The sequence below is a fragment of the Lathamus discolor genome, chromosome W, assembly GCF_037157495.1.
Source record: "Lathamus discolor isolate bLatDis1 chromosome W, bLatDis1.hap1, whole genome shotgun sequence".
Classification (NCBI taxonomy): domain Eukaryota; kingdom Metazoa; phylum Chordata; class Aves; order Psittaciformes; family Psittacidae; genus Lathamus; species Lathamus discolor.
Genome location: NC_088908.1, coordinates 35,740,626 through 35,759,222, shown reverse-complemented (window position 1 = coordinate 35,759,222; position 18,597 = coordinate 35,740,626). Strand labels below are relative to the sequence as shown.

The window sequence follows — 18,597 nt, the reverse complement described above, 5'->3', positions numbered from 1 at the left end:
ACCCACATGGATCACTAGGAGTGGGTAATAGTCCGTGGAACTTACTAGAGCAGGCAGCCTCTCTGTAACATCCCTGATCTGTGCCCCTGGTAGGCAACACACCTTCCTCGAGACGGGGTCAGGCTGACAGACGAGTGCTTCTGTCCCTTTCAAAGTAGAGTCCCCTACTAGTACTACCCGCTGCTTTTTCTTGGCAGCACCAGTAGAGATCTTTACCTGTGCACCATCTGGCTGTTTGTGGTGCAAGTGTGTTTCCTTATTAGCCTCCTGCAGGACAGCGAAGCGGTTCTGCGTGGGGACAACAGATTTAGGAGGAAGCCCCTTGCTTTTAATTGTCCTTTTCCTCCTTCTTTTGTTATTTTTTTTCATCACTAATTCCCAGCTTCCCGGGGTAACAATCTCCTTCTTTCCTTCATGAGCTAGAGGGGAAGCTTGAGGCCCCTGCACAGTATGGGGCTGGAGCAAGCAGCCCTGCTTCCTCTCAGCTACCCTGACATCTTGCAGCCTGTTAATAGCATCCCGCAGCTCAGCCACCTGCTGCAGGAGGACCTCCACCAGGGAGCACCGAGTGCATCCCTGCCCATTATGTACCTTTCCCTCACAAGACCAGTGCCTTCACTGGTTTTGATGCACCCTGTCATCTGCTCTGTCTGGGTGCCTTCGCTGGCCACCGCCAGGGCAGCCAGAGCAGAGCTCCCAGACTGGGCCCTGGTCATACGACAGGTGCTCACCATCCCGCTAGCCTGCCGGCGCAAACTGCCTCAACCCGCTCTGTTTGTCCACTCTGTTCGACCCGCTCTGTTCGCCGCGCTCCTGGTTGCTCACACTCCCTGGGGCATGCTGCACTGTGTTTGCCCCTGTTGAGAGTGGTGATATGTGCTGTGTGGCCACTCGTGCTGTAGGATCCATGGCATCATCTGTGGCATCACAGTGCAGGTGCATGGGTTAGCTTGTAACTGTGTACAGTGACAGCTCAGATCCAGATGACATGACATTGTGGTATAGATAATTGTAAACCTGATGACATGACCACAGATCTTTGGAAATTGACTTGTTTGTATTAAGATACAAATTTACAGAAAGTTGTATTACAGAAGTCACGTCATCATGGTGATCTTAAAGGGCTGGGTAATAGCAACTCATTTGTAGTGGTACATTCATTTCTGTAATAAAAAGAACTTTAAACGAAGACTTTCACTGTTCACTAAAGGATGATAAAATTAGGGTTAAAAGCAAGTAAAATCAATGGTTTAATTTTGTCAGTAAGGCTGTATTTGAAAAGAAACAAGTTTTTCTTGTCAGGCTTTCAAGAACTTTATGGTTGAGTAAAAGAATTAAAGGAAGATAATTACCTGGGTGTGTGGTTTGTTTGGTTTTGTTTATTTTTATTTTTTTAATATTAAATATTAACAGGTATCAGTAGCTACATCAAGTGTTCAGAATTTATTTAAGACAACAGTAGCAATTGGATCATCAGCTTCTCAACAACTTGCAGTAATCACTGCTGGACAGTCTAAAGCTTCAGCACAAACACAGGATCAGCCTCAGCTGTCACTTCCACCTCATACAACAGCACAAGTACCAGCACAGCCCCAGGTCATACCAAGCTCTCCTGTACCTGGAATTACAGTTGTATCACAGGTAAATTTTAACATATTAGAAGCTTAGTTTTCTTAGTACTTTATAATCTTCTCAGGTCTATTCAGAAGCAGGAAGAACTTTTTCTTCATGCAAGCACACTTCCTGTGATCGAACAAATATTTTACAAACAAGAAACCTTTCCCTTTATTTCAGCTAAATGGGATACGTATTCTGAGATGAACACTTGTGGTCAGCTTTCCCCATCCTACCATGTATGTGTCAGTAGTGAAAGAACTATTCCTTTTCTGCTAACAGACCAATCAGGCCTTCAGTCTATGAACTTCATTATTATCATGTTGCTGGGCCTCAAAACTGTGGTTATGCTGAACTGTAATGTCTCTGTTTCTAGGAGTAATTAATTTTTTCAAGCCTTTATTTTTATGTGGTGTAAAGCATCTCTTTTCCTACTGATGAAGAAAAGATTAGATATTTTAAGACTATTTCTAATTTGATTTTACTGCTGTAGCTGCATTATATAGAAACATACTGAATCAATAATTTAACAAATTAAGATAGCTTGTGGAACATTGTACATTGTGTTTTGGGCATCTCAAAGGAGAATGCATCTCCAACAGATTGTTGCGTTACTTCTCATATTTAAGGTTATTTTTATCAAAACAGACTGAAAAATATTAAATCTATTTCTCTGATTTTTTTTATTGTTTATTGTTAATATTTGTGAGGTATGATGTTCCGTTACATAAAAATTGAAGAAAATGTCAGGTAACTAGCAGCAATAGTAAAATAGCTGCAGATGTATTTCAGTATCCTGCCTCGATTAGAACAATTTCATCATTTTTCCTATTTATAGTGATCAGAGCATGCATTGATCCTGATTGCAAAATATCATAGATCTGATATTTCTTTTCTTTGGCTTTTGCAGGAAATGCAAGAGAATGTGAAAAAATGCAAAAACTTCTTATCTACACTTATAAAACTTGCTTCTCATAATTCACCATCTCCAGAAACATCCCGTAATGTGAAAGCTCTGGTTCAAGATTTGTTGGTAAATAATTTGGTTATCTTTCATTTTGTCATTTATCTATTAAGCTTGTTATTTACATATGCTACGAACTATTGCTTTGATCTAATTTTTTTTTTTTTTCTGTGATGGAAGCTAAGGGAGTTGGGCTACATCAAAATGCAATTCTGTATGTTACATATCTTCAAAAATCTTTTAAAGGTAGGCTGTCTCTTCAATTTCTGAAAGGGGAAATGCAACAAAGCAGTTTGTATGCATTTATCAAGAACACTCTTGTTTTGATGGATAATATTGTGGTTATTTATTCAGAAAAAGATAGTAAAATACAGGATTTTTCCTTGAAGACTCACTAAGTTTCTTTTCCTCCAAACCGTAGTCTTTTCTCAAACACGAAGAAGCTATTTAATGTTTTAACCACAGATTGAATGTAGATGCATGCCTCCTCAATGTGATTTAGAGTTTTTAGGGCTGAAGGAAAAGGTCTTTACTAAGCTGTTTAGTCCAGGCAGTTCTGCAGACAGGTGCCCCTGCATGGAGCCTTAACTGTAAGTGGATTTCAAGAGGCAAAGTTGTGTTTCATCTAGACAGAGTCCTTGGGCCCAGAAAAAAATCTGACTTACAGTATTCTCCAGTGCAGTATGTGTTTCAGTGAATTGTATAAATGAGTTGCACACAGATGTTACTGTAGAGTGGAACAAAATGGTCAAGCTTCTTAAAAAGATTAAATATAGTCTATGAAGAACTTAGATTTAAAAGCAGTTGATACATATTTCTTTGAATTGATTGACAAAGAAACCTATGTATTTAGACAAGCCTAAGACTTTTTTCAAGTAGGTGCCACATTCAGTGGTTCCTGTAAAAACTTGTTTTAACTTTTGAAAACTAAGATTAGCTAAGTAAAAGTAATGACTTAAAATATTTTAAACAAAATAATGAGACATATATATATATTTCTCTCTCTATATATAAATATATTTATTGAAGGTTGGTTTTGTTCTTGTTCTATATCAGTCTAGAAAAGCTAATCAGTGTATTTATTGCAACCTAAGATTGTAACTGTCCTGGGTTCAAACCACAGCAGTAACTAATGATACTTTTGAAGTATTATAAAATACACCTGAGTTAGAGTTCTTCTGTATTAACTACTAAACAAACTACTGAATATATATTTCATATATTTTAGTGTATATTTTGTGAGTATATAAATATATATACATACATTTATGCAGGTGTAAATTGTGTACTTATATGTATACTTTTATATATGCATATGCTTTACATATATAGCTTTATGTATATGTATACGCATATTCTACTAAGTTAAACTGAACCTTCAAAATTGGTTTTGGAATTAAGTAAAGATAATTTTCGTATTACAAGGGCTGGTGAATTTTATAATGGCTTGTAAGCTTACTTCAGCAACCTGTTTTTTTTAATCAATTTTTTAATTTTAAAAAAAGAAAGCACTATGTAAATGTTAGCATGAGAATGGAATCCTGAAAAAAGACTTAAGTGTGTGTGTGGGATCTCGTGTCTTGAATTGTGCATGCCTGAGGGAACTCCCTGAATTCTGAGGGGCTTCTTACATATACATATTAGCTCTTGACAGAAGGATTTTATAGATACAGAGGAGGGACTTCAGCTTTGAAAGTTTTTCTTGATATGGTAGCCTATTTAGCTAGAGATGTATACATATACATTATCTAGAAAAAACCCAACAAAACAGCTCATCTGAGTTGCTGATGCTTTTTCTTCTTCCCCCTGAAGGATGCAAAGATTGATCCAGAAGAATTTACAGGCCGCCTTCAATCAGAACTCAGATCATCTCCTCAGCCGTATCTCGTACCTTTCCTTAAGGTAATGCAAATATTGCTTATATAAATTTATTTCAATGCAAATGTCAGCATATTAAGTTTTAGAATATACTTTTAAAAAATATGTTTAAAATAATTGATTAGCTAATCCTGCTTGTAATCTGGAACTAATCTAAGATAGAAATTCTGATGTAATACCAAATGGATTTATTATTGGGTCCTAAGTTAGTATATATGGGGGTAAATTTAACTTTTAATTGGTTCTTGTACATAAGCTACAATAGCATCTGTATGCAAGATTATATGCAAACGTACAGAGCGTGTTTAATTATGCCCCAACAAAACCACAACTGTAATTCTAAAAGCATTTTTCTTCTAGTCCAAAACTTCTCAGTTTAGGGCAGATGCCCTCTTTTCTCTCCCTGCAGCTTTTCTTCAGAACTCTCTCCCTCTGCTTCTGTTTTTTCAAGTTATCATTAACCCTTATTTGTGCCTTTTCCTGCTCTTACACTGCAGTCACTAATAGAATCATGATAAGTTTTAACTGTTTCCTTTCTTTGAAGTCCTTTGTTGGCAACAGGCATTAAGTTTTTAAATAATTATTAGAAGTTTAGAAAGAACCGTAGCTTGGGTTAAATGCATTTGCATTCTACAGCTGCCTGGGGGGGAGCAATTTGAAAGAACTCCACTATCACTTAAAATAGTAAAAAGTTTGTGAAGGTACAGTATAGCCTTTTAGAACTGTTTTTTTGTTGAACTGTTCTGAACATGAAACATACAATAGTACATTTTTTCTAATCCAGTCAGAATACATTAGATCAGTAAAAATGCAGTAAACAGCTATTGCTGTAAGGCACCAGCAGTTGAATCATCTTGTTCTAGGTGCTGGAGGCATGTCAGAAGTAAACTGGTGAAGCTTACTACTTCCAGCATGCAATGGGAATAGGGCTGTTATATGGTTCTGCCTTTTCCATTTCCAGTTGTTACCCTTCCAAAGACCTAAGCTACAAGTTCTAGATAGTTTTGAGGAGGGGAGTGTTCTATTTTATGGCTATGGTGGAGTTAGGCCACATCAAAATCTACAGGGTTGCTAAATCCAAATTGAAAACTTATTAAAAATATAAACGGATTCTTGCCTCTTAAAAAATATGTTCAATCTTATTTCTTTTAGTGAATAGGCTGATAGAAAAATGGGAAAGCAAGCTGCATTCTTTCAATTATGTTTACAGCAAATTTAAAAGTTTTTTTTTTGTCAACCTGCTAAATTTTGTTATTTCATAAACTTTCTTCTGTTTTTAGAAAAGTCTACCTGCATTGAGACAATCTTTACTGAATAGTCAACATTCAGTTTTGCAAGGACAGCCATCTCATCAGTCACTTCAACAAACCAAGCTATCACAAGTTATACCTCAATTTGCCTCTGGAAGCATTTCCTCTGTTGTCCCCAAACAGACAATAGGAATAAGGCAACCAAACAACATTTGCACAGTCTCTGTATCAAATACAGTGCAGCCTCCTCAGGTTAAGGTGGTACAATCCAATCAGAGTTCTCAACTGGTAGGTACTGTACTATAAAAGAATTTCTTAAACTGAATAGCAGTTTTCAATGTTATTGCAGCATGTTTGGGAAAATACTTTTTTGTTTGTATCATATCGTCATGGTTTAAGCCCAGCTGGTAACTCAGAAACACGCAGCCGCTTGCTCACTCCCCCCACTTCTTCCTTTCCCTGCTCCCAGAGGGATAGGGAGGAGAATTGAAAGAATGTAACTCCCATGGGTTGAGATAAGAACAGTCCAGTAACTAAGGTATAAAACAAAACTACTACTACTACCACCTATAATAATAAAGGTAAAGGAAATAACAAAGGGAGAGAATACAATTGCTCACTACCTGCTGACCAATACCCCGCCTGACCCGAGCAGCAATCTGTGCCTTCTGGGTAACTCCCCCCAGTTTATATACTGGGCATGATGTGCTGTGGTATGGAATACCCCTTTGGCTAGTTTGGGTCAGGTGTCCTGTCTCTGCTTCCTCCCAGCTTCCCGTGCCTCTTCTCCCTGGCAGAGCATGAGACTGAAAAAGTCCTTGATTGGGGTAAGAATTACTTAGCAACAACTAAAAGCATTGGTTAACAGTGTTATCAGCACTGTTCCCAGACTAAAGTCAAAAACACAGCACTGCCCCAGCTACTAAGAAGGAGAAAATGTCTGCTACTGCTGAACCCAGGACACATATTCTGTGATATATAGTAGTATCTCATTTTATGGCAGTTAACATGTATGTTCAACCATTAGTTTAGGCAACATTATTGACATAGCTTAAATTTAAGAAACTACACTCTTGGCCTTTTTGACTGTAATACAGTGATTGTTATGAGCACAGTGGAATGTGAGTTAATTACAAATGTAGAACAGAAAGCTTTTCAAGACTTAGACAAGGGTATAATTTTTAGTATGTCATTAGATATGCTGCTTTGCTCAGATTCATCTGTATAAAAATTAGTTATTATTTTAAACTCTTCTACATATAGTTAGAAAATCTTGTAAAAGAATAGCTGTACTGTACCAGCATGTTTTGTTTGGAAAAAGTGCCATACTTTGTTATTTACTGAAATATCATTGCTGTGCATACTGGAGAATTATGTGCTTAGACGCCTTAATTTCAAAGGCGCTATCAATAAGGCAACTTTACACTCAGTTACTCATTGAGTATTGGTATGGCTGCTGTTACATAGGATCTTGCATGTGTGTTTATAGTTGTAATTATAGGTTTTTAGGATTAGGATTTTTATTAGGTATATAGGTTTAGGATTTTTACGAGGCCCTGAGTTTACACAGGCATTATTATCCTTCAGGCAAAGATGTAAAAGTTTCTTTGTGGTTTCTGTGTATGTATGAGTGAAGACTTAGGTTTCAAAATGAAATTGACAAATTCAGAAGGTGTATTAAGTTGGTAAAAATTGATATTGTGATGATTCAGAAATGCACATATGATAAATTGAAACCTTACAATGACCTGTCCTTGAGTTTATAGGCACTATAAAGGATGTAAATAATTTGTAGGGTGTATGGAGAGAGAATATTTCCATTGCTTTAATTTATAAGTGGCAGTGCACAATCTGAAAATGTCTGAGCCATCAGAACCATGTCTTTGAACCTTACAAATACTTTCTAGCAGCTAAATTACAAACTTTAAAAAATTAATATAATTTTACCATCCTTTAGTGAGCATGATTTTAATGTGTAAGAACATCTTAGGTGCTAAGTCTTCTGACTCTGGCTTTTGTAATACACACAGACATTTGGATATTTAGCACCTTAACTTGGCTGCTTTCTGTTCAGCCACTTGCAGTCTTTCTTTTTCTAATGTGGGTTCTCCCCACTCCTGGACTGTTGCATTAATTAGAATAGTGTTCCTCAGGTTTTCTATGACTTGTTTTTGATTTAGCTATGTTAGTTTGTGTTCATGTCTTATCTATGTAAGACTGAATTGACTTTGGTAATAACTTTGGTTCTTCAAGATAGGGAGCAGGAACTGGTTGCAATTACAGGCAGCAGGTGTAAAAATTACTCCATTTCCTGGGGAAGGCAAATTTCTCACAGAAGCTGACAGTTTTCTTTAAAGTATTAATGTTCATGGCCAATAAGTGTAGCCTTATCTCATGCAACAGTCTTGGGACTAACATACTTCCAGGTAGCACAGCTTTTTCCAGTGTTCTGCAACCCACTTGAAACACTCCTCTGCCTACTAGCCAACTAGCACCCCACCTTTTGACAAACAGTGACGTATAATAAAAATGTCTTAGTAAGTCTGCAGGAATTCTTACTCTTATGATTATAGTTTTTGTGGAATATTTTCTGAATGGGATAAAGCCAAATTTATGGGGGAGAGAATTTTGGTGTCCATCTCTCTCATGTCAGTGCTTACTCAAAGCAAGCAATTGTGATGTTAACCTCAGTAGAGATTAGCAATATGAAGAGTTGCTCTGTAATTTTGACATACCTGTGTGTCGTGGTTTAATCCCAGCTGGTAACTCAGAACCACGCAGCTGCTCACTCACTCCCCCCCCTTTCCCCCCACCCGCTCTGGGTGGGATGGGGAGGAGAATCGAAAGAATGTAAATCCCATGGGTTAAGATGAGAACAGTCCAATAACTAAAGTATAATATAAAACTACTACTACTACTAATAATAATGGAAGCAACAAGGCAAGAGAATATAAAACTAAAAGGGAAGGGAAAAAATACCCAATAAACACAAGTGATGTATAATACAACTGCTCACCACCTGCTGACTGATACCCAGCCCGACTCAAGCAGTGATCTGCCCTTCTGGGTGATTCCCCTTAGTTTACATACTGGGCATGATGTGGTATGGTATGGAAAACCCCTATAGCTAGTTTGGGCCAGGTGTCCTTTTTCTGCTTCCTCCTGTCTTATTGTGCCCCTCATCACTGGCAGAGCATGAGAGACTGAAAAGTCCTTGATTAGAGTAAGCATTACTTACAAATAACTAAGCATTGTTCTCAGACTAAAGCTGAAACACAGCACTGCACCAGCTACTAAGAAGGAGAAAAATAACTGTTACAGCTGAACCCAGCACAGTATCCACCCCTTATTCCATACCATACATGTCATGCTCATATCCCACATTTTACAATATACCATTACTTTTTGGCTTTTTGTCTCTTGGTATATATATATACACACACATATATGCAAACACACATAGAGAGAGATATCATTCCTTAATTCATGGGGCAGGAGATGGTGTGTGTAGTGTTGGATTGTTGCCTGCTGATGACACCACTGAACTCATCTGGTCACTGCTGAGCTCGTTTGGTTTCATCAAAGTTCACTCTTTGTTGGGGTAATGATCAGAGGGAAGTCAGGATCAGTCAATGGTGGCCTGAGGACAGTTCTGGGAGAATCCTGCTGCTGCTGGCTTTTCCCATGACTGTTCTCTGGTGATGATCATGATGTCACATATAGAAGTGTTATATAGCAGGCAACAGCATATAATTGACTTCATTGGCTGTTTTACCCCCAAATTAAATCCCCTTGAGGTACACATCGGACTTTCCTGTCTTCCCGCATTACCCACCAAGTATATCCAGGTTACTGAGCAAAAGCAATACCACAAGAGGGTTTGCCTTTACGTGAAGGAGGAATAACCCAGACTGTCTTCCCCAGCAAATTATTTATGTTCGCTACAGGGACTTTACATAGAAGTACGTTGAGCTGGGCCAACCCTGTTGGCAGTTCCCCTAGTGTTGACCAACCAGGTGGCTTTTGGTAAATGTGTATCCCAATGTTTAAAAGTCCCACCACCCATTGCTCTCAGTGTAGTTTTTAACAGCCTATTGTACCGTTCGATTTTCCTAGAGGCTGGTGCATGATAGGGGATGTGATATACCCACTCAATGCCATGCTCTTTGGCCCAAGTGTCTATGAGGTTATTCTGGAAATGAGTCCCATTGCCTGACTCTTTCTGGGGTGCCATGATGCCACAAGACTTGTTTGTTAAGGCCCAGGATGGTGTTCCGAGCTGTGACGTGGGGCACAGCATATGTTTCCAGCCATCCGGTGGTTCCTTCCACCATAGTAAGAACATGATGCTTGCCTTGGTGGGTTGGTGGGAGTGTGATATAATTAATCTGCCAGGCCTCCCCATATTTGTACTTCAGCCATCATCCCCCATACCAAAGAAGCTTTAACTGCTTGGCTTGCTTAATTGCAGCACGTTTCACAGTCATGAATAACCTGGGGAATAGTGTCCATTGTTAAGTCCACCCCTCGATCATGAGCCCATCTGTATGTTGCATCTCTGCCCTGATGGCCTGAGGTGTCATGGGCCATTGGGCATTTGCCACCATCCATGAGTCAGTGTAAAGTACTGGACATTTTTCTCATTTAGCATTGGCCAAGGACAGCTGGATGGCTTTCACCTCTGCAAACTGACTCAATTCACCCTCTCCTTTGGCAGTTTCTGAAACTTGGAAGGCAGCTATATGGATTCCCCTGACTCTCCGATGCATTGTTACAATACAACAGGATCCATCTAAACAAGACATATTGCTTCTTACTTTCTGGCAGTTCATTTTATGGTGGGGACTCTTCAGCAGGCATCACCTCCTCCTCTGGTGACATTCCAAAATCTTTGCCCTCTGGCCAGTCCATGATGACTTCTAGAATTCCTGGATGACTGGGATTTCCTATTTGAGCTCGTTGTGTAATTAGTGCAGCCCACTTACTCCATGTAGCATCAGTTGCATGATGTGTAGAGGAGACAGTGCCTTTGAACACCCAGCCCAGCAAGGGCAACCGGGGTGCCAGGAGGAGCTGTGCTTCTGTGCCAGTCACTTCTGAAGCAGCTTGAACCCCTTCATAGGCTTCCAGTGTCTCTTTTCAGTTGGGATATAGTTGGCCTTGTATCCTCTGTATCCCCAACTCCAAAAGATGAGGGGTTGACTTTGAGTCTCCCCTGGAGCTTTCTGCCAGAGGCTCCAGGGAGGACCCTTCTCCTTGGCTGCTGTATAAAGCACATGGCTCACATCTTGCTGCGTTCAGTCTGGCCTGAGGGCTTACTCCATGAACTCTCTCTTGTTTAATTTGTTCAAAGGCTTGTTGTTGCTCAGGGCCGCATTTGAAGTCATTCTTTTTACAGAAGGCTTACAGACTGTAATTTGGGATGTGCATTTTCCAGAACCCCACAACACCTAAGAAAGCTTGTGTTTCTTTATTATTAATTGTTCTTTGACCTTCAGCAACCCCACAACAGAAGGATCCTCTGAGAGACCAGGCAAGGTGGACAGCTGTTTCATTTCCTCTGGTATCCTTTTGGGTCTTTGAAGTCCTCTCTCCTGATACAGTATGCCAAGGATGTATGGAGCCTCTGGACCAGTCATGACGGGATGCTTTTGCCACTCATTCCAAATTAGGCTGATTTCAGCCTCCAGTACAGTTAACTTGGGATCCTCCTGTCACTCCAGAAATACAAATGGGTTCCACCCCTGGATATCCTGATGGCATCAGTGTACTCTGTGCACTGGTGTCTACTAGAGCCTTATCGTCCTGTGGGAGTGATGTGCCAGGCCACCTGATCCACACAGTCCAATAAGCGCAATTGTCCCTCTCCTCCACCTGGCTGGAGGCAGAGCTCCTCTAATAGGCATCATAAGATTCTCCATTTACTTCTTGTACAAAGGGATTAGCATTCCTATTCATAGGAGTTGGAGTAAAATCAGCTCTTTCACTCCATCTGGGAAAGTGCTCACCAGAGACTGGCGCAGCAACTTTCTTGGGAAGATCCCCAGTGACCATTGTTTTTCTTTCAATCCGGGCACCCAGAAATGAGGTAGGTTTTCCTTCCCACTTTCTCATGTCTTCTCCATGATCCCGCTGGTAAAACCATAGGGTGTCCCATAGTGTATACCTCCTATATCTTCTCCTTCTGGCAATTGGGTGCCTTCTGATAATAGCTGAGATGTGGGTTTGTACATGTGTGGAGCTGCATAGATCATCTCTCAACTGTTTAAACTTCTGGGACATGAGTTTTTCCAACGCTGAAATGATGGAAGGGGTGAGATTGTCTTCAAACTCTTGGAGTTGATGACTCACTTTATCAACTGTTCGTGCTGCTGCCTCACTCCAGGTCAGTGTTGCCAATGAGTTAGCATATGATGATGGCATGCTGCATGTAGATTTACGCCACATGGATTGTGTACTTTCGATTTCATCTGGTCCTGTGGGTTCATTCCTGGCATCTGGCACTGGAGGGGCCCATTGGCCTAGGGACTTGCCCATATGATCCCATGCACCCTGCCACTCATGTCTGTCCAGCCTCAGGGAAGATCTCTTGGTAGTCCTCTTAGATTGTGCTTTAACTTTAGACAAGATCCGAGCGTGACCCTGCTTAGCTTGAGAGTAGATGAGATTGGGCATCTTTGAAGTGCTCTTTCCTGAGATAGTCTATGCCAACGATGCGTGGAGCCTCTGGACCAGTCATGATGGGATGCTTTTGCCACTCCTTCGCAGGTAGGCTGTTTTCAGCTTCCAGTACAGTCAACTCTTGGGATTCTCCTGTCACTCCAGAAATAGAAATAGGTTCTACCTCTTGACAGCTTGATGGCATCAGGGTACACCTTACACTCGTGTCTACTACAGTCACGTACTACTCTGGGACTGATGTGCCAGGCCATCTGATCCACACAGTCAAGTAAACCTGATTGTCTCACACTAAAACAGCAAATACTGTCTGCAAGTAAAGTGTGACAAAAAACCCCTGAGATAAATCACAACAACTATGAGAGGAAATAAATCAACATTGTGACTATCAATCACAAAATGATTGCCAAAGTGAGTGGCTATCAATCTGAAACAATGAATGCTTATCACAAATACGTTATCTGTCGTTATCCCAACCCTTCAAGGCCCATGTTGGGCACCACAAGGGACTGTCATGGTTTAAGCCTAGCCAGTAACTTGAACCACGTAGCTCCTCACTCACTCCCCCCTTTCTGCCCCCCCCTCCCTTCTGGGCACGATAGGATGAATCAGGAGAATTTAAACCCCACATATTGAGATAAGAATAGTCCAATAACTAAAGTTTAATATGAAATTACTACTACTACTAACAAAAAGGGAAGTAACAAGGTGAGAAAATATAAAATTTAAAAGGAGCTAAAAGCTGCTAAAGCAATTTATCATCTAGATTGGTTTGATGGGCTAAAAAATTTGTTTTTCTGTCTATAAGGAAGTCATAGGTCTAGGACTGAATTTTCATCTTACTGGGTGCATTTTCCAGAAGGTAGGAAACTGCATAGAGGAAACCTATGCTTAGTAGTACTATTCCTTTTCTAGAAAATATTGAGGGAGAAGCAAATGCTTTCAAAATTGTAATTTATTATTTTATTGCAAAACTGGTATTCAGTATTTGCTTTCAATTTATCACTAATTAGTTAATTGAACCAAACATTACATTTAAGCAAGCACTTCTTAATGGCCCTCAAATTAGTTCTATATAGACAAAAGCAGCATCAGGCAGTAAGATATGTTGCATAGAAAAACCCAACTTGCACACCACAACAACCATCAACTCAGGTGCCATGTAGGCAACCCAGCAGGATCTCCATATCACACTTGTAATTGTTCCTAAGTATTGACCTTTTTTTTGGTTACAGTTATCACATTCTTCATACTTAGTGCTCCCTGAAATCAGAGCACGGCAAAGAGCTGCTGGCCATCTTGCATGGGACTTTTCTGGAAGAGGAAGATTACAGCTGGCTTGCCTAGGGGTGGCCAGCACTGATGGAGGAAGCTGGCTGAGCTCCAGATTTTCCAAGCCTGAAGCTCACTGGAGAGAGTTCCAGCTAGCTTTGCAAACTGTCCAGCTGTAGAAGGGCAAGCCTGTTTTGGAATATAGATCCTTCTATACTAGCCACTTTACAATAATCTAGTTTATTTAAAAATTTGGAGAATCTGTTAGCTGTTTGTTTCTTTTGGCTAATTTCCAAAGGGATCAGATCTAGTGATACTTCTTGCAGTTACATGGAAGTATCTTATGACATGGGAATTCTGTGTATGCTGTTCAGCATACAGCGTAGATTCACAAAGGAGACCAGCATTAAAATGTATAGTGTTAGTAGAGATGAAAGGGGAGACTATTTTATTTATCTGGTTTGTAAAGTACTAGAATCACATTCCAAAATGGTGAAAAAGCTATGCTTTAAAGAGCTTGATAGTGCTGTTAGTACTGGTAACTACTGCTAGCTAGGGAAAAGGAGAATAATCTTAGGCTAATATTTTATTGATGAGACACTAATGAGATAAGCCAGCAATCTTTTTTTTTTTTTTTTTAATTGTTCTAAGATCAGCTTTCAAAGTTTGTCTAAATTGTCATTCAGCCCTATATATGCAGATGTTGCCTGTCTCGTTCTTGCTTTTATAGCAGGTAAAACTTCTATGAATGAGAGATATTCTCTATTAAATGTGTTGAAGTTTTAAGTAGATTGATGAGTAATGAAGAGCAATGAATGCTTTATGTATTGAGTTGACACTGCATTGTAAGGAGAAAGCACTCCTGAAGGTTGAAGCCAATCATTAAATGACAAAGGAACAGTAAGAAATTCAAAGTGATTCATCTTAATTAAAAAAATTTAATTATATGCAAAGTTATATAAAGATTTGTGCAAGTCTGGGATTAGGAAAGATGTGTAGAAATACATCTGGACATTTGTTGCTGTAGTAGATTGTGTACAGTGTCTGGAGGGAAGATTTCACCGTCTTCTAAGTTACATTGGAACAGTACTTGCTAAAACATTTACTAACGCTTTTCCAGAGACTTTCATAGTGGTTGGAGGCTCCCAGAAGGTGACGTAAAGTGATAATGGAGTTTGGAAACAAGATACAGCAGCAGAGTAAGCATTATGCTATATGGGGATGTTCTGCTTTGCTTTTTAATTCTCTATTGAATCTTAGATTATCATAATTTGTACACATTTTAGTGTCTCACAAGAAATAGCTTTCTTCTTGTCCTGTGTGCAAGGCAGCTTAGGAAGGGAAGAGTAAAATGTGGCTATTTGGATAAAAGAAGTCGTTTCTGTTAATGAACTAATAAAGATTTAGTTGATGACTTAGAATTTGGTGTACAATAAAATTTAAATAAAAATGGCTGTTGAGCAGTAGATGTCTAGGATCCACTAACAGGAACAAAGCCTATATTTGACAAATCGTATGCCTATTTGAGATACAGCCTAGTAGTTTTCTTAGTTATTATAGACTTTACTTACAGAATTTTGAGGGCTGTACCTTAATATAAGGAGGATATTGGCAGAGAATGCTGTGTGGAAATCACAGAATCACAGAATCCCAAGGGTTGGAAGGGACCTCAAAAGATCATCTAGTCCAACCCCCCTGCAAGAGCAGGGTAACCTACAGTACATCACACAGGAACTTGTCCAGGTGGGCCTTGAATATCTCCAGTGTAGGAGACTCCACAACCCCCCTGGGCAACCTGTTCCAGTGCTCTGTCACTCTTACAGTAAAGAAGTTCTTCCTGATGTTAACGTGGAACTTCCTATGCTCCAGTTTACACCCATTGCCCCTTGTCCTATCACTGGATATCACTGAAAAAAGCCTAGCTCCATCATCCTGACACCTACCCTTCACATATTTGTAAACATTGATGAGGTCACCCCTCAGTCTCCTCTTCTCCAAGCTAAAGAGACCCAGCTCCCTCAGCCTCTCCTCATAAGGGAGATGTTCCACTCCCTTAATCATCTTTGTGGCTCTGCGCTGGACTCCTTCAAGCAATTCCCTGTCCTTCTTGAACAGAGGGGCCCAGAACTGGATGCAATATTCCAGATGCGGCCTCACCAAGGCTGAGTAGAGGGGGAGGAGAACCTCTCTTGACCTACTAACCACTCCCTTTCTAATGCACCCTAAGATGCCATTTGCCTTCTTGGCCACAAGAGCACATTGCTGGCTCATGGTCATCCTCCTATCCACCAGGACCCCCAGGTCCCTTTCCCCTTCGCTACTTTCCAGCAGGTCAACCCCCAACCTGTACTGGTACATGGGGTTGTTCTTCCCCAGACGCAAGACTCTACACTTGCCCTTGTTAAATTTCATCAAGTTTCTCCCCGCCCAACTCTCCAGCCTGTCCAGGTCTCACTGAATGGCAGCACAGTCCTCTGGTGTGTCAGCCACTCCTCCCAGTTTTGTGTCATCAGCAAACTTGCTGAGGGTGCACTCAGTTCCCTCATCCAGGTCATTGATGAAAATATTAAACAGCACCGGTCCCAGCACCGACCCCTGAGGAACTCCACTAGTCACAGACCTCCAGCTAGATTCTGCGCCATTGACCACAACTCTCTGCCTTCTTCCTTTCAACCAGTTCTCGATCCACCTCACTACTTGATCGTCAAGCCCACACTTCTTTAGCTTATCTATGAGGATGCTGTGGGAGACAGTATCAAATGCCTTACTGAAATCAAGAAAAACTACATCTACCGCTCTACCATCATCCCTCCACCTAGTCACTTCCTCATAGAAGGCTATAAGACTGCAGAGTCTGCAGGAGTAAAGACAGAGGCAAAGAAGGCATTCAGCACCTCTGCCTTCTTTATATCCTCTGTCTCCAGGGTACCCACTTCAGCAGTGGGCCTATATTGCCTCTTGTGTTAGTTTTATTTGCTATGTATTTGAAGAAGCCCTTTCTATTGTCTTTAACCCGACTAGCAAGATTGAGTTCCAAGGAGGCCTTAGCTGTCCTAATTGCCTCCCTACATCCTCTAACAACTGTCCTATATTCCTTCCAAGCGGCCAGCCCCTCCTTACATAATCCGTAGATTCTCCTTTTCCACTTGAGTTTGCCCAGCAGCTCCTTGTTTAACCACGCCGGTCTCCTAGATCCCTTACTTGACTTCTTACTCATTGGGACACTCTGATCCTGAGCTTGGAAGAAGCGGTCCTTGAATGCTAACCAACTATCTTGAGCCCCTTTACCGCCTAGTACACTTTCCCATGAGACTTCCCTTAGCAGTTGACTGAAGAGGCCAAAGTTGGCCCTTCGGAAATCCAGAACTGTGGCTTTGCTAGGTATTCTATTCCTCCCACACAGGATCCTAAACTCCACCATCTCATGGTCACTGCAGCCAAGGCTGCCATTGACCGTCACCACTTCGACCAAACCCTCCTTGTTGGCGAGTACTAAATCTAGCAGCGCTGCTCCCCTAGTTGGTACGTCCACCATTTGCATTGAGAAATTATCATCAATATAATAAAAGACTGCAATTATAGAATCATAGAATCATAGAATAGTTAGGGTTGGAAAGGACCTCAAGATCATCTAGTTCCAACCCTCCTGCCATGGGCAGGGACACCTCACACTAAACCATCCCACACAAGGCTTCATCCAACCTGGCCTTGAACACCACCAGGGATGGAGCATTCACAACTTCTCTGGGCAACCCATTCCAGTGTCTCACCACCCTAACAGGAAAGAATTTCCTCCTTATATCCAATCTAAACTTCCCCTGTTTAAGTTTGAACCCGTTACCCCTTGTCCTGTCACTACAGTCCCTGACAAAGAGTCCCTCCCCAGCATCCCTATAGGCCCCCTTCAAATACTGGAAGGCTGCTATTAGGTCCCCACGCAGCCTTCTCTTCTCCAGGCTGAACAGCCCCAACTTCCTCAGCCTGTCTTCATACGGGAGGTGCTCCAGTCCCCTGATCATCCTCACGGCCCTCCTCTGGACTTGTTCCAGCAGTTCCATGTCCTTTTTATGTTGAGGACACCAGAACTGCACACAATACTCCAGGTGAGGTCTCACAAGAGCAGAGTAGAGGGGCAGGATCACCTCCTTGGTCCTGCAAAAGGATGTTGTCTTCCACACAATTGAGGAACCTCCTGGATTGCTTGTGCCGGGCAGTGCCATCGTTCCAACAGATGTCAGGGTGGTTGAAATCCCCCATGAGAACAAGGGCCTGCAAGCGTGAGGCTTTTCCTGTCTGTCTGTAGAGTGCTTCATCCAGAGGTTCTCCTTGATCAGGTGGCCTGTAACAGATTCCCACAGTAATGACTCCCACGGCTGTTTTCCCTTTAACCCTGACCCACAAACTCTCTGTAAACTGCTCACTTGCCCCCAGACAGAGTTCCATACTCTCCAGCCTATCCCTAACATAAAGGGCAACTCCCCCTCCCCACCTGCCAGGCCTGTCTTTTCTAAAGAGCCTGTAACCTTCCATTCCAACACTCCAGTCATAGGAGCCATCCCACCATGTTTCTGTGATGCCTATTATATCATACCCCCGTAGATGTGCACACATCTCTAATTCCTCTTGTTTGTTCCCCAAAACAATTAAAGGTCAGACTTGAAAGCAAAGACTGAAAGAAAAGATTAAGAGAATTAAACCCATGTAACTTGATGAAATGCTGACTAGAAAAGAGCATAAAAACAATTTACAAATATTTTAAAGGTTTAAACATCAAAGTATATCAATGAATTATTTAGAGTTGTCTGGGAGAGTGTAAATATCAATAACAGGGTATAATTAAGCAAAGTAGGATTTAAGCAGAATATAAAGTGAAATATCCTTACAGAAAGACAGATTGTTAGATGGTAGGCAGGTCACGCTCCCAAAGGCAGTGATGAAATA

The 18,597-nt window shown here is 41.0% G+C and overlaps 1 protein-coding gene across 1 annotated transcript in view; it reads left to right on the top strand.

Moving 5' to 3' along the window:
* Positions 1-18,597, top strand: part of LOC136004256 (transcription initiation factor TFIID subunit 4-like) — a 252,580-nt gene that overhangs the window by 38,798 nt on the left and 195,185 nt on the right. Inside the window, exons 5-8 of the mRNA XM_065660599.1 lie at positions 1,414-1,641; positions 2,525-2,647; positions 4,391-4,480; positions 5,737-5,994. Coding sequence (XP_065516671.1) covers positions 1,414-1,641; positions 2,525-2,647; positions 4,391-4,480; positions 5,737-5,994 — 699 coding nt within the window. The remainder of the gene's footprint in view (positions 1-1,413; positions 1,642-2,524; positions 2,648-4,390; positions 4,481-5,736; positions 5,995-18,597) is intronic.